This window comes from Lithobates pipiens, unplaced genomic scaffold (genome assembly GCF_037356315.1).
Source record: "Lithobates pipiens isolate NorthernLeopardFrog02 unplaced genomic scaffold, aLitPip1_a1.2 Scaffold_7, whole genome shotgun sequence".
Lineage (NCBI taxonomy): Eukaryota > Metazoa > Chordata > Amphibia > Anura > Ranidae > Lithobates > Lithobates pipiens.
In genome coordinates, this window is record NW_027507892.1 from 744,504 (window position 1) to 760,484 (window position 15,981).

The 15,981-nt window shown below is 44.4% G+C and overlaps 1 protein-coding gene across 1 annotated transcript in view; it reads right to left on the reverse strand.

Annotated features, from left to right (window-relative positions):
- LOC143959292 (leucine-rich repeat serine/threonine-protein kinase 1-like) overlaps window positions 1-15,981 on the reverse strand; it is a gene marked incomplete in the record, with an annotated part of 364,255 nt that overhangs the window by 184,703 nt on the left and 163,571 nt on the right. Inside the window, 4 exon segments of the mRNA XM_077467970.1 lie at window positions 623-760; window positions 5,897-6,060; window positions 8,045-8,169; window positions 9,007-9,233. Of these exon segments, the coding sequence (XP_077324096.1) occupies window positions 623-760; window positions 5,897-6,060; window positions 8,045-8,169; window positions 9,007-9,233 (654 nt within the window).

Genomic DNA, 15,981 nt, shown 5'->3' on the forward strand with positions numbered 1-15,981 from the left:
TGGCTCTTATCAATACCATGACATTGATATTGATTTAAAGCAGCTGTGCAAAGTAAAGGAAAACCTGAAAACATGGCCCATTGGGGATCCTTGAGGACTGAGGTTGAGGACCACCGCTCTACGTAGTTCACAGAAATCCACCATTCCCCCATACACCACTCATGCAGCTTTGAAAACAAATGCGAAACATTAGGAATGCATTACCCTGCATGCATTCATAATTTTGCTTTTCCTGCAGAGTTGTAGAAAATTACATCTTTCATTTATCTGCAAAAAATGGAAAGTAACATGGATTCTCTAAGAAATTTCTGATCTCCGTTGTCATAAATTCTTGGATACCTGTAAAAAAAAACTGGATACTTCCATGGGTGCTCAACCTCCGCATGTCCCTCCTGCTGTTGCAGAACTACAAATCCCATGAGGCGTTTGCTAAATTGACAGTTATAAGCATGACTCCCAAAGGCAGAGGCAAGGTGAGACTTGTAGTTCCGTAATAGCCGGAGGGCCACAGGTTGAGCACTCATGCAAGTTTACTCCATTATTGACCTCAAGTAAGATGAAAGGATCCATTCAAATGATTTAGCTACATGCCAGGTCAGGTGATCCCGCTAGGGAACGTTACCTCCAGCTGGAAAAGGTCCCTGGGAACATCCTTTAGGGCGTTATCGGAAAAATCCACTTCCAGCAGATGATTCCTCCAGAAGACAGCCAGGTTATCCGGAAGAATTTCAATGCAGTTTTTGGAAGCTTTACAGTGTTTCTGGAACAGAAAAGCAGCATAAAATAATACAAAAACAGAAAATATTAAAAAAAAAAAAAAAAAAAACGAAGAATATTACGATATAAAATATTTTACATGGCCCATCTACTCCCCTTAACTAAAGTAGATGGGCCATGTCGGGTGGCACAGTGGTGTAGTGGGTAGCACTCTCACCTAGCGGTTAAAAGGGTCGCTGGTTTGTACCCCAACCACGAAACTACCTGCCTGGAGTTTGCATGTTCTTCCTGGGCCTGTGTGGGCTTCCTCCGGGTACTCCGGTTTCCTCCCACAATCCAAAGACATGCAAGTAGGTCAATTGGCTTCTGTCCAAAATAAATTGGCCCTAGTATATGAATGTGAGTTGGGGACCTTGGATTGTGGGCTCCTTGAGGGTAGGGACTGATGTGAGTGTGCGATGTGTATGTGGATCGCTGCATAAATTAATGGAGCTATATGGGTACCTTAAATAAATAATAATAGATTAGCATCTTAATGAGACACAATGTACTGGGGATACAGACAGTTGTAGACACTCACTCAGGTTGAACTGGACGCACTGGTGTCTTTATTCAACCTTACTAACTGTATGTATGTATGTGTATGTACTTTTTTCTTTTGGAAATGTTAAGAAATGGATTGTGGAAAATATGATTTTCATATACATCGCCCATGGGAGCTAAAAAAAAAAAAAAAGATGAAAAAAATAAAAAAACTGTATGCAATTAGATAAATGCCTCTACGAAATCTAAGCTATAGGCCAGCAGTTGTTGAATGCTGTTGGCCACTGGGATGTGCAGAAATGATTTGCAAGACTTGGTTCAATAAAACCCAATTCTTGCCCTACAAGGGAAGACATTTTTGCTGATGTAGTACCCTCCTAGTTAGGTTTCTAGGATGTTAGGTACAGTAAGTTATTTTGGCTCCTCTGTAATCACTGGAGCAGTTGTTGATTTATTTTGGCTGTTCTGGATTTCACAGGCTGCAGGTTTGATTGCTCCTCCCTGCCTTCTAGAAAGTTGTGAAACATAGGAGTGGAGCAAGGCAAATGGGCAGCATGAAAATGTACTGTGATGCAGCCAATAATCCCTGCGGAGGAGTGCCCAAATAGTGGCTGAGGAGCACATAAATAGCTTTAAATGAGCTTTGGAACAGCAGTGTCTTCTTGTTCAATGGATTCCATCTTTTTAAGTGGGGAGGGGAGGAGGGGGGGGGGGGGGGGGTTCTACCCCCTACCGCTATACCTCCCAACATTTTAAGATGAGAATGAGGGACACCTACAAGCAAACGTGTGTAGGCATAGGACGTGCCCCCTGCCACATCCCTTAAAGGGGAAATAATCATTTTTAAAAAAGGTTAATTAAGTGCACAAGTGTTTTTACCACCACTACTATTCCTTTATATTGGCTTTGAAAATATACAAATGCAGCAAATTGGAAAAAAAGGTTTAGCACTGGGAAACACTTTTTTAAAGATAAAAAGTGCATTTTATATAAAACTTTATAGAACAGACCAAAATGAGGGACAAATGAGGAGAAATGAGAGACAGAGGGACATTGCGCCAAATCAGAGCAGTCCCTCGAAATCAGGGACAGTTGGGAGCTATGCCTACCACCAGAAATTCTGCTGTTTCAAGTTTCTGTTCAGCAAAGTCCCACCTCTGGCAAAGCCGGGGGGGGGGGGGGGGGGGCAACATCTGAGAGGGTACCAAGCATCCTGAGATTTCACCTAAGGATCCAGTCTGCATAGTTTTACTGGAAGATACCTGGAGACAGCTAAAATGGGCCTAGCTGCTCCCCTGGCCTTGTGAGTACTGTTTTACTGCAAGATCCTGGTCACTGTGTACTATTGGGAATGTGTTTTGCGCTGTCAAACAAAGTGCTAGTACATTAATGACACAACCCATGAGCTTAGAGCAATCGCATGAAAATCATCATGTGAAAATCAGTTCATCAAAAAATGTCCAAAGATGATAATTCAATAAAGTGCACAGTGCAAAATCAGTCCAAATAAAAAGTGAATGGTGCAAGAAAATGTGTATAATGCCCCAATGTAACCGTATGCCACTCCACCCCTAGGTGCGCACCCAACTCACAAACTGCTTACTGACAGGTAAGACCTCAGATATGCAGGGATCTCTCCTAAAAAGGCTGCCCTTTTTAGGAGAGATCCCTGCTGGGATGGATGGATGGCACACTTCAGGAAACAGAATATGGGTTCCCAAAACACTCCACAGAAGAAGCTCATGGGGAATATAGAGAGAAGGAAGGAACTGGTGTAGTCATATAAAACTTCACCAGTTTATTAAAAAAGAATACTACTCACGCAAGGCAGATAAAAATCAGGCACGTAGATAAAACAGCCCAGTCATTACCCTAGCACCCTAGCAGGTAGGATTCCATCACTGCTGTAGCTTTACCTGACATGTTTCGTCCAATGGGACGTCATCACCAGGTATAGGAGCTTCTGGGTGTGGAGTAGCATATGGTTACATAAGGACATTGGGGCATTATACACATTTATTTCCAAGATTTTTTTTTTGCACCGTTCCCTTTTTATTTGGACCGATTTTGCACCGTTCATGTTATTGAATTATCTTCTTTGGATACTTTTTGGATTAATTGGTTTTCACGTGAATATTTTTATGCAATATCCCTATGCTAATGGTTTGTATTACAAATGTATCGCCACTTTGTTTGACAGTTCAACACAATTAACATATTTATTGCAATATAACACACACAGGCGTATAACACGCACCATCATTTTAGGAGGGAAGTGTCAGGAAAAAACTTGAATTTTAAATAAATATCTTTGAAGCAAAATAAGGGTCAGTGCCCATCGATGCAGCCTCACCATTGCCCATCTGCAGCCTGATCAATGCCATCTGCAGCCTCACAATTGCCCATCAATACAGCCTGATCAATGCCGATATGCAGCCTCACCTCAAAGGGGACGGGGGGCGCGGGACGAGCGCCATCAGATTAAAAACAACGAAAATCTTCTGTTTACTTGGTGGCCTCTTTAATACAAAGTCCCGCCTCCTGGACTGGCTTCTGTGATAGACAGAACACTGGTCCAATGCCGACCCAGGAGACGGGACTTCCAATTACAGAGGCCGCCGAGTAAACAGGAGATTCTCGCTGTATGCAATCTAATGGCGCTCGTCCCGCTCCCCCCCTCCCCGTTCCCTGCTCGGCAGCCCAAATTGCAGTATCAGCATATAACACGCACACAATATTTGCCCTTGATTTTCAGGGTGAAAAGGTGCGTGTTATAAGCCAATAAATACAGTATTTTGCTTATTGTTTTTATCTGCATGTGAGAGTTTAGTGAGTGCTGCTGTCACAATCTTAGTTGATGTTAATTGGTTTTATATGATTGTTTGTTTTTTATGACACTAAGCAAAATCAATACTTTTATTCTTTGCTGGGTCTTTTGAGAGGTACATATCAACTCTTAGTTTAGTGGAAAAACGTCATGCTGAGTAGAGTTGAGTAGTTCCTCTCATGAGAGGTTCATACATTCGTCTCCTCTAGTTTCTCATGGGAGGACTGTCCTTCAAAGCTGGGTCAAGTAGTTCCCCCTCCCGAGGAGTACATACCTCTGGCCTCCCACTAGTCTCTCATGGGAGGATTGTGTTCTGGGCTGAGCAAATTAACTGTTCCTACAGTTTACAACATTGAGAAGAGTGTCCTCTTGTCTCCATTGGTGGTTCTGGAGTATCCCATGCTTCCCTACACCTCGTTCAAGTTATTTAATAATAAAACCACAAAAAGATACCCTCTAGAACAGTGGTCATCAACCTTGTCCTCAGGGCCCACTAACAGGCCAGGTTTTATGTATTACCTTGGGGAGATGCAGACTAGAATACGGCAATCACTGAGCAGCAAATGATGTCACCTGTGATGTATTTCAGTTATCTTGCAAACCTGGCCTGTTAGGCCCCTTTCACACTGGAACGGTTTTCAGGCGCTACAGCGCTAAAAATAGCGCCTGTGTAGCGCCTGAAAAAAATGGCCCCTTTCACTCCAGTGTGAAAGCCCTCCGGTGCGCTGGCAGGAAGGTGAAAAAAGTCCTGCTAGCTACATCTTTGGAGCGGTGAAGGGAGTGGTGTATGCACTGCTCCTAACTGGCTCCTACCCATTGAAATCAATGGGGCAGCACGGCCATACCGCCGGCAAAGCGACGCTTTGCGGGCAGTTTTAACCCCTTTTCTGCTGCTAGCGGGGGTTAAAACCACCCCGCTAGCGGCTGCAGACCGCCGCTAAAATGACGGTAAAACGCTGCTAAAAATAGCGGCACTTTACCGCCGATGCCCGCCCCGCCCCAGTGTGAAAGGGGCCGTAATGGGCCCTGAGGATAGGGTTGATGACCACTGCTCTAGATTGCTGTTTGTGTCAGTGTGCCTGGACTGCGCACTGTGTGTGCTGGTAGACTCGGCACTAGTGAGGGACAACTCTGGTCATCATCATTATCAGTGCTGGGAGTGTACAGTGACTGTGCCTTTAATCATCATCAGCCAGCGGCCCCTTTCAGACACAGGTATGCACAGGGGGTGTGCCAGGGCACACCGTAATCACTATGTGCAGTGCCAATTCACCCTATTGCCCAGGCTTCCCGTGTTGCCCCTTGCCCCGCAGTGCTGCCCTCCTTTCCCCTCCAGCTGCTACCGGAAAAGTTTCAGGATGGCGAGTGGGGGAAGGGGCTAACAGATATGTCATTTACCATCGCCTTACTTTTCTAAATGAACACAGTGTACACACTCACTCACTGTGTTCATTCCTAAGTATAGTAAACTGTGTGTACTATGCTTCAATTTGTGAATGAACAGGAAGCCGCTCAGCACAGAGCACTTCCCATTCATTCACTGTCCAGTGCAGCTGAGGCTGCAGAGGAACGCATGTGTGTTTGAGCTTTGGGGTGCGCACCCTAATGCAATAGGCTGTGCACAGCTATGCTTTCAGAAGTGCGCTAAACTTCTTCATCTACGTATCCGTTACAAGAATCATATAACCCGATAATTCCGTCACTTCTGCAATAAAAGTGTATGTACGAGGAAGAAGCCTCCACATGCGGAGTATAACTTTGTAGAGGCGTTTGAACACATATATTCTATGCATTTCACACAACACTTACGAGAGGGCAGGCCCAAGGCTCCAGGAACATTTTCAGTTTATTGCGGGAGACATTCAGATATCGCAGGGATTTGAAGCAATGGAAAACAGGGCTTGGGAGATCAGAGAGATGGTTTTCAGACACATCTAATTCCTGTAACCTCCGCAGACCTATCCAGTTAGCCCCTGGAAAAAATATGTAATAAGATCAAGTTATATAAATAACACACAATCAACACACATACTAGTTATCGGTAGCAGAATTAAAGCCAAAAACTTAAAGAGGTTGTAAACCTCAGAAAAAAAAACAACAAAAAAACCTGCAAGACAAAGGCATAATGAGCTAGTATGCCTTGCCATACTAGCTCATTATGAAATACTTACCCTAGAACGATGCCCTTCAGTGCCACCCGCACTCCACTCCCACGGCCGATATCTTTCACCGGAGTTACTTCCAGGTTCGCAGGCTCTGCCGCAGTGACTGGCCGGAGGCGCGATGACATCACACCAACGCATGCGTGCGGGTGCTGCCAGTCAGGGCACGGGTACTGAAGAAACGGCACGAGCGGGCTGTGTCCTCAGTGTGCATGCACTGATCAGCAGCGCATATAGTGAATATCTCCTAAACTGTGCAGTTTAGAAGATGTTTACAGTACCTACAGGTAAGCCCATACTAAGGTTTACAACCACTTTAAAAAGGAGAGGCATGGGTTAAAAAAATAAACACATATGCTTACATCTATGCTGCAGCATCAGTGTGATGCTGCAGCTGTCCCTCATTGGCTCTAAGCCGGAGAACTGAGTGATCACATGACCGTTGATCACTCAGTTCTCTGTCTGCTTGGAGTGGAGAGCAGTGACTGTTAGTCATCGCTCTCTGCTCTGCCCCTCCAGTGCTTACTGGAGTGACATGCAAGAGAGGTGGAGGTCGGATGCAGCTGGCTGTAGCTTTCAATGGTGCGCTAAGAGCCAGATGTCAGACAACTGGGTGGATAACGACAATATTGTCGAGATCTTTCCCGAACCTGGAGCAACAGCTGGCTCTATGGGGGCATACAGTCCTTTTTTATCCAATCCGCCAGACGGATGGAAAAGTAGGCTTTCCTTCCATCACACTTTAGCAGATCAGAGCTGGTCGGATGTCAGTGGACATGTCACTGCTGATATCCGTCGCTCCGTAGACCTGTATAGAGTGTCCGTTCAGGTCCGCCTAAAAAACTGACAGGCAGACCAGAACAGTCCGCTAGGCAACATCTATCCTGCTAGAATTCAGCATTAATAACATTGTCCAGATCCTCAATACCCAATAACCCTATAACAATTGTTCAATTTTTTTTCCAAATGATATAGGTAAAGTGGCTGTAAACCTCAGACATGAAATATGTACAAAGCACATCCCTTTATAGTGTGTACTTGTCTCAATCCAGAGCACCGAGTGTGATTTCTATCTGCTGCTCTGTTCATCTGTGATCTGCATGAGTCACTTCTGACAAGTTTTACTGACGCAAAGAGAGAAATGACGACGGGGAGAGATCTCCAGCACACAGCCTGTGATTGATAACCTCAGCGCTGTTCCTCTGCTGTTGGAGGGGTGGGGTGTGTCCCTTCCCTCCAATTAGCTCTTAGAGCTCTTAACACTGAGCTCTGCAGTGTGTAATTTCAGCTCTTCCCTCCCTGTTTTCTGACAGCTCTACAAGCTTTATAAATTCTTGAATTTGAATGGCTCTAGAGAAGAGGTGGCTGCAGATAAAGAGGTACAACTCATGTAACAGGATTTGTTTTATCTCTGTGTATCACTTGAGGCCAGTCACTTCATCTGGTATATGTAAGGGTTTACAACCACTTTCACTAAAGAGCAACTCTATCCTTTCTTCGGTAGGGAAGGTAGGAGGAAAAAATAAATAAAAAAAATCTAAAAAAAAATCGATTTGCTGAAATTTTTAATCGATTTGACCTCTGAACTCGATTCAAGCTTTAAATTGATTTTTTTCCCCAGCCCTAATTAAAAGTAAGAATACTTTTCACATTGCTTTTTGATCAAATCACACACCTCTCCAGTCTCCCGAGCAGATTTTCAATTAGATTCCCTGATAAAGGGGATGTATCTAAATATCCCTTGGAGTAACCCAAGGTTCACATTGTGGTCACATGACATGGAAGTGTGACATACCGTCTTCTCTAAACAGATGTGCCAAGAAGTTCTTGGATGCACAAAGTCTCTGAAGCCGGCTCAGATGGAGTAATCCAGGGGGAAGAGACGTCAGCTTGTTATTGGAAACATCAATTTCAAGCAATCTAAAAAGGCAAAAACAAAAACTGTGATCTAAATGTATGAGACCTCTGGTCTCCAAGCAGAAGAGTATGAGCTAGGGGACTATTGCGGTGCATATAAATTAAATAATACATCAAATGAAGAAAAAAATGATTTTGCATAAAAAATTTAGTACAGTTTATTGAATAAAAACCATTACAGAATCCAACATATCCAGAATTCATGGAGCAGGTGAGGTATTTCGACTAGTTTCGCTTTTCAGCTTCCTCAGGAACTACCTACATCTAAAAATCCATCAATTATTCATAAATCAAAAAGTGATAAAATCACAAACAATTAAAATAAATATTAAGGAGACAGTTTGCAAACTGTTTGTGATTTTATCACTTTTTGTAGATATTCTTTATAGATTTATGAATAATTTATGCATTTTTAGATGTAGGTAGTTCCTGAGGAAGCTGAAAAGCGAAACTAGTCAAAATACCTCACCTGCTCCATGAATTCTGGATATGTTGGATTCTGTAATGGTTTTTATTTAATAAACTGTACTACGTTTTTTATGCAAAATCTGTTTTTTCTTCATGTGATGTATTATTTAATTTATATGCACCGCAATAGTCCCCTAGCTCATACTCTTCTGACACCTCTGCTTGGAGACCAGAGGTCTCGTACATTTAGGTTTACATAATTTGGGATGAGGTGCACATTGTAAAAGTATAATTTTGAACTCATTTGGGTGGCCATTTTTTAATTTTTACAAAAAAACGGTGATCTGACGTTAACAGGCGCACACAGAACGATTTTTTTTTTTGAACTATGAAGAATTCAGACAAAGATTTCCCTTTCACAAGACAGCTGACCTGGAGCAGATGATTTCATCGGAGCTTTGCACACTGGGCAGATCACACAGCTGGTTGTCACTTAAATTCAACTTCTGTAAATTGAGAAGCCCCCATGGGACCACTGATGGAAGAGAAGTCAGGAGGTTAGAAGAGATGTCCAGCTCTTTTATCTGGCAAGAAATGTCTATGAACCAATCGAGATCCACCCAAGGCAATCGAAGACAGGACCACTTCATGCACACACCCTGCAGGGAAAAAAAATAAATACAAGCATTATGTGACACGGTATAGCAGAGAAAGGTGGTGACCACACACATGGAGATAGAGGCTGTAGATAAGTCTATGTGTACAGGCCATGGAGGACCCCTCAGTCTATCCACATTTGAGGACTATATAGACAAAATAATAGGTTCTCAAATATTCATCCTTATTGCCTCTCCAACACTGCTGCCCCTGGCTGGACTGTCCACACTGGTCCAAAAGGAGTAATATGGTCTGATCCTTTTGGCCAAGATCAAGTGTGATATCTGTTCTGAACAGTTGTCGGGGATAGAACCCTAACTCCCTTTCGCCAATTGGGGAGTTGGTTAGTAATCCCTGATGTATTTAGGTGGGAACGGTGGGGGCAGTGGGAGGACCTTTTTCCTCCCAGGTTGAATCTGTCTCTGGTGCACCAGGCTTGCCCCCGGTTGTAGGCAAGGCTCTCCCTAAGCTCTCCAAGTTCTGATGCCTTCCTGGTAGGGATGGGGCTGCACTGGTCTGGCCTAGGGCCAGGTTGCGAAAGAAGCCCATGGTGTATGCACCCCTGTGGGTGCTGTAATTCTCACGGAGGGAGAGCTCACCTTAGGTTTTTGGTACTATGGCCACTGCATAGTAAAATACCACTGCAGACAATTTTTTTTTTTACACATGCCTCTAGAACCATGGTATTTTACTATGGAACCAGCACTTGATCTTTTTTTCAATGTATGTTTGTCACTGCACTTTTTGCACAGCACTGTATGCACTGTCTCACTCGCGGATCAGTAGGGTGTACGTCCTCTGGCCTGCCCTGAATGTCTTTGGGGGAGAGGGCATGTGGCCTTTTGGTCAGGTTCTTCCCAATCCCATGGAGCCCCACCTAGTACTTAGGGTTGGCCTGTTTCGGCAGGCCTCCTAAAGAAAGGGGTCCACCAGGTGGACCAGTGACTACCCCAGTCCCTATCAGAAGGCTTGCACCCCGGGGATAAGGGCAAGGGTCCCACCTCTTTGGAGGAGAACCACGTGTATGCCCTGTGCACTTTTTTGTGTTCTAACTTTTCTGTGCACTTTTTTTTTGTACTGGGTGTTCTGTTTTTGTGAGTGTGTTTCACTACACCATGGGACTTAAAAAAAAATAAAAAAATATTGTTTGATCTGACAACATGTGGGCAGTCAATCACAATATTCCTAGCATTTGCCATCTTCTACAAAAAAAAAAAAAAAAACACAAAGAGAGGGTGCAACAGCCTCACGCATTACCGCAAAACCATTTTAAAAAGATGAAACATGCTTCCAGGGCAGAATCCTCTTCATCAGAACCATGGCTCTGATGAAGAGGGTTCTGCCCTGGAAACACATTGGCCTTGCTCCATACGTATGAGCATCACCTAAACATCGCACTGGACTGTGAGTCTATTTCCACAATTAATTCCAATAAAATGGTTTTACGGCAAAGCGTGAGGCTGATGCTCCCTCTCCTTGTGTGTTTTGTTTTAGCTTACATAAGAATCTCCCTATCTGAAGAGGGCAGCGAAGCTAGTTCATCACCAGATTTTGCTTCCATTTATAGAATGCAACCATTTATAGAATGATTTGAATTTTTTTGAACAATATAATGGCGCTCTCTGAATAGACAAGATAGGGATCATGACACCACTGCCCCTCCTTCACACCTCGTCCAATCAGAGGGCTGTCAGAATACCCAGTGAATGCAGCAGATTGGCTGCAGTCACTGAATGCCCGGCTGTCAGGGCTGGGCTTCTGCCACTTTCTTTCAGTGCTCAGAAGCTGCTCAGCTGTCGGTCAATTACCAGCCACTCCTTACCACAGTCACTCACCTGGTTACCATTAACCTGTCTCATTAGCCCAGCCTACCGCCAGCCCATTTTTGCTATTTAAGCAGTCAAGTTAGGTTCCTCCTTGCCCTTGCATGGTCTATGATCACTTATGCCGTGTGCACACGGTCAGACTTTCCGGCAGAAAAAGTCTGACGGAATCTTTTCATCGGATATTCCGATCGTGTGTGGGCCTCATCTGACTTTTTTTTTTTTGTTTTCGAAAATTCTGACGGACCTAGAAAGAGAACATGTTTTAAATCTTTCCAACGGAATCAATTCCCATCGGGAAAACCATTCGTCTGTATGCTGTTTTCTGATGGACCAAAAACGACGCATGGGCAGATATTGGCTACTGGCTATTGAACTTCCTTTTTCTAGTCCCATCATACGTGTTTTGTATGTCACGCGGTCTAGATGATCGGACTTTGGTGAAATCATGTGTAGGCAAAACCTTTTCAGCGGAACTCCGTCAGTTTATTCTGACGGAAAAACCGGTCATGTGTACGCGGCATAAGTGCTTCCTTCCTGTGCTCATGTGTATGACGTGGCCTGGCTGACTTCTGATTTTCTGACCCCGGCTCGTCCGATTACCCGCTCTGGCATCCAAACCCTGGCTTACGTTTTTTGACTACGTTTTATTTTTGCCATTTCATTAAAGGTGCGATTTTAACCGCACTTTCTGTCTCTGGTTTATGGTTCCCGACACCGGCAACGTTTCACCTGGCTCCTTCAATCTTCAGGTTGAAGTTTGTGAAGATGGGTTGTGCCAGCAGGGCCACCCATTGATTGAATTAGAACTTATTCAGCAAGAAATTGAGAAAATTCACGTACGGGCATTTTTAGCCACTAAAAGAGTCACCTACAGGGTTGCTAAATCTGTAATTTTTGCATAAGTCTATAAATGTTCATAATTGAAAGATAACATTTTATGCAGCGCTCAAAAATTATATATATATATATATATATATATATATATATACATACATATACACACACACACACACACACACACACACACACACACACACTAATATATACTGTGCAATGACCACAAAAAAACTGTGAAAAGTGATGTGAAATTCACACCCAAACTAAAGTCCATGTGCCACCATATAAAGATTTTAAATCATAAATACAACAGTCCTTGGATAAACGGTGAAAACAGATTATTTAGCCAGAAGTGGAATTCCACAGGACATTATTATTATTATTATACAGGGTTTAAATAGTGCCAACAGTTTACACAGCGCTTTACAATATAAAAGAGAGAAAATACAGTTATAATACAATAAAATACAAGAGGATTAAGAGGGCCCTGCTCAGAAGAGCTTACAATCTAATAGGGTGGGGCAGGTGGTACAAAAGGTTCTAACTGTGGGGAATGAGCTGATGGAAGTGGTAGATTAGTTGGAGACGTGATCGGCTTCCCTGAAGAGATGAGTTTTCAGGGATCGTCTGAAGGTAGCAAGAGAAGGGGATAGCCGGACAGGTTGAGGTAGCGAGTTCCAGAGGATGGGAGAGGCTCTGGAGAAATCCTGGAGACGAGCATGGGAGGAGGAGACGAGAGAGCTTGAGAGTAGGAGGTCTTGAAAAGAGCGGAGAGGACAATTTGGGTGATATTTGGAGACAAGATTTGTGATGTAGCTCGGGGCAGAGTTGTGAATGGCTGTGTATGTTGTGGTTAGTATTTTGAATTGAATTTGCTAGGTGATTGGGAGCCAGTGTAGGGATTGGAGGAGAGGGTTGGCAGACACTGAGCGGTTGGTAAGGTGGATAAGTCTGGCAGCAGCATTCATGATAGACTGAAGAGGGGAGGAGCCTATGGAGAGGCAGACCAATGAGAAGGGAGTTGCAATAGTCAAGGAGAGAGATAACAAGGGAGTGAATGAGGAGCTTGGTGGTTTCATTTGTTAGAAAGGGACGAATTTTGGAGATGTTACGGAGATGAATTCTACAAAATTTTGACAACGATTGGACTTGGGGCTGAAATGACAACTCAGAGTCTAGGATTACACATAGTACCCTGGTGTGAGGGGAGAGACTGATAGTTGCATCAGTGTTGAAGGGAAGACAGAGACAATAGAACCACCACCGGTTAGTGAGGAGGCTTACCGGAGTAAGAGAACTCAAATGGGCATATGCTCAGAGAGCCAACAAGGCATATGTTGTAAACACCAAAGTATGGGACCTCCACATCTGGGCTCCAAATCAAGATGGAAGATAGTCCTATTGGTCAAGAGACGGGGCGTTGCTAGGTGGCAAAAACGACCAGGGGCTTCAGCCCAAAGTCCAAGGCCAGCACCGTGGTGTGCACCCATCTTCACAGCAGGCAGCCGTAAGAGAGGAGAGCCGAGCGGGGATGGCTGAATTGTAATTCCCGCCTCCTGGAGCCTGCAGTGCCTATGATGGACGTCACACGTCTCGCGGTCCCACCATTGGACCAGTGGGACGTCCATCAGCGCTGCAGGCTTCAGAAGGCAGGACCTGCTATGTGACTCGGCTGCACTCGGGATAAGATCGGTTCCTCCAAATGCTCTGTTCTATCAGGAGATGGATGGAGGACAGTGGAAGAAGGGGAGGATCAGCGAAGACTGGGTCAAACATCCCTTTTACACAATGCAGAGGATTAAGGGGGTTGTAAACCCTTTGAGGTTTTTTACCTTGATGCATCCGAGTCAATGGACGCAGCAGCAGGACTCAAGAGCGCGCCCGTATGAGTGCCACCATGGAAAGCGGCTCCCCGTGGGGGCACTTGAGAAGAGAAGGAGCCAGGAGCGCCACTGGGGGGACCTCAGCAAAGGAGGATCGGGGCTGCTCTGTGCAAAATCCTTGCACAGGGGAGGTAAGAATAACAGGTTTGTTATTTAAAGCGGGAGTCCGCCGTTTTTTTTTTTTTTTTAAAAGCCAGCAGCTACAAATACTGCAGCTGCTGACTTTTAAAATAATGACACTTACCCGCGATGTCGGCACCCGAAGCCGATCTCTCGATCGTCTCTCGGGTGCTGCCGCCGCCATCTTGGGTATGGGAATCAGGAAGTGGAGCCTTGCGGCTTCATTTCCCGGTTCCCTACTGCGCATGCGCAAGTCGTGCTGCGCAATAAGGATGGTCCCCGCTGTCTCTGGGATCCGTGTGTTTCCCAGCAGGCAGCGGGGGACCTTCGGAAAGGGGCGTAGATTCTGCGGAAAGGGGCGTACCTTCTGCAGAATCTACACCGGAAGTGGGCGCAGGTACCTGTACTGTACAGGTACTTGCACCCGCCTCCCCCCTGAAAGGTGCCAATTGTGGCGCCGGAGGGGGGGAGGGTTCCAATGAGCGGAAGGTCCACTTTAGGGTGGACCTCCGCTTTAAAAAAAACTAAAAATGCACCTTTATAACCCCTTTAACCCCTTAGAGGTGAGTATACCAAGCATGCTTTTCTGCATATAGAGACTGATTTTACGGTTGTGGGTTTAGTAACACTTTAGATTGCTAGTCTATTGTGTATTTAAAATATTTGCTTATGCAACAGCAATTGATAAAAATACAACTTCTTCATACAAACGAACGTTCTAAAATGTTGCTGATTACCATGTTATATTTTAGGAAACTTAAAAGGACAAACATTTACAGTATACAGCAAATGCAATGTTTGTGCTTATTGTTCTGTTACATTATTGTTATAACCCGGATTACCAAAATCAGGGAAAGTTTGCAGCACAATGTGAAAGTAGAACAATTTAGATACTCATGACTATAAATATAAACTATAGACAGAATAGGGGAACTATACATTACCAAGGTACCCTGGGACTTTCCTTTCTTCTAAATGTGCAAGCCACCAAGCCAGCACTTCCAATTTATATTCATTTTAAAGCAGAACTCCAGTTGGTAGCAATTATTTTTTTTTTTTATACCTCTTCTCTCATCTTTTTACTTTTTTTTAATTTTTTTTTATATTATTTTTTTTAATATCGATGTTTTTCTACCTTAAAACGGAGAAAACATAGGTTCATATGACCATCCATACTTCTTTTATATTGTGCTATGTGCTAGCCTGGGGGAAGAGTGTGTGGGAGTCAGCACATGGCTGCCGTATTACCCGTTGCAACGTTTCATTTTTGCAAACATACCATGTGAAAAATATGTGAGTGCAGCCAAAATTACTGTTTATAGCAGTAATCTCTAGTCTGAACAAAACACCAACTGCTGGAGAGAAATCCCAGAGTCCTGAGTGCACCTAACTTTCTTCATTCAGATGAAACTGACAGTATGGAGGTTATGTGCACCACATGGGAACCAGCAGCTGTGTTGACATCCCTGAGGCCCAGGGGTGGTCAGCATAGGCGTGAGCACAGGGTGTGCCGAGTGTGCCTGGGCACACCCTAAACACCCCATGCACATTAGCATTATCACTCTGTGTGCCGCTGGGAAGATGGGAAAGATCTTCCTCTTACGGGCTTTGCAAAAAGAGTGCTTACGCACTTCTTTCACTGTGCCGGCAGGGAGATCAATGTGCTAGGGCCATATATATGTAGACACACACACACACACACACACACACACACGTGTGTTTGAGCTTAATACATTAGGCTGCGCACAGTTATGGTGGTCAGTTAGTCTTTTCTGAGGCTAATGCCGCATACACACGACCGGACTTTGACGGACTAGGTCCGGCGGTCTTCCCGACGGACTTTCGGCGGAGGGCCGACTGACTTTCTGAACTAAACGGACTTGGCCCCACACGTCAGTTCACTTTGAACGTGATGATGTAAAACGGGACTAAACAAGGAAGTTCAATAGCCAATAGCTGTGCTTGCGTTGCATTTGGTCCGTAGGACGAACGGTTTTCCCGATTTTTAGTCCGTCGGACTTGAGTCCTTTGGATAGATTTTATTTCTAGGTCCGTCTGACTTTTGGGGGAAAAAAAGTCTGCTG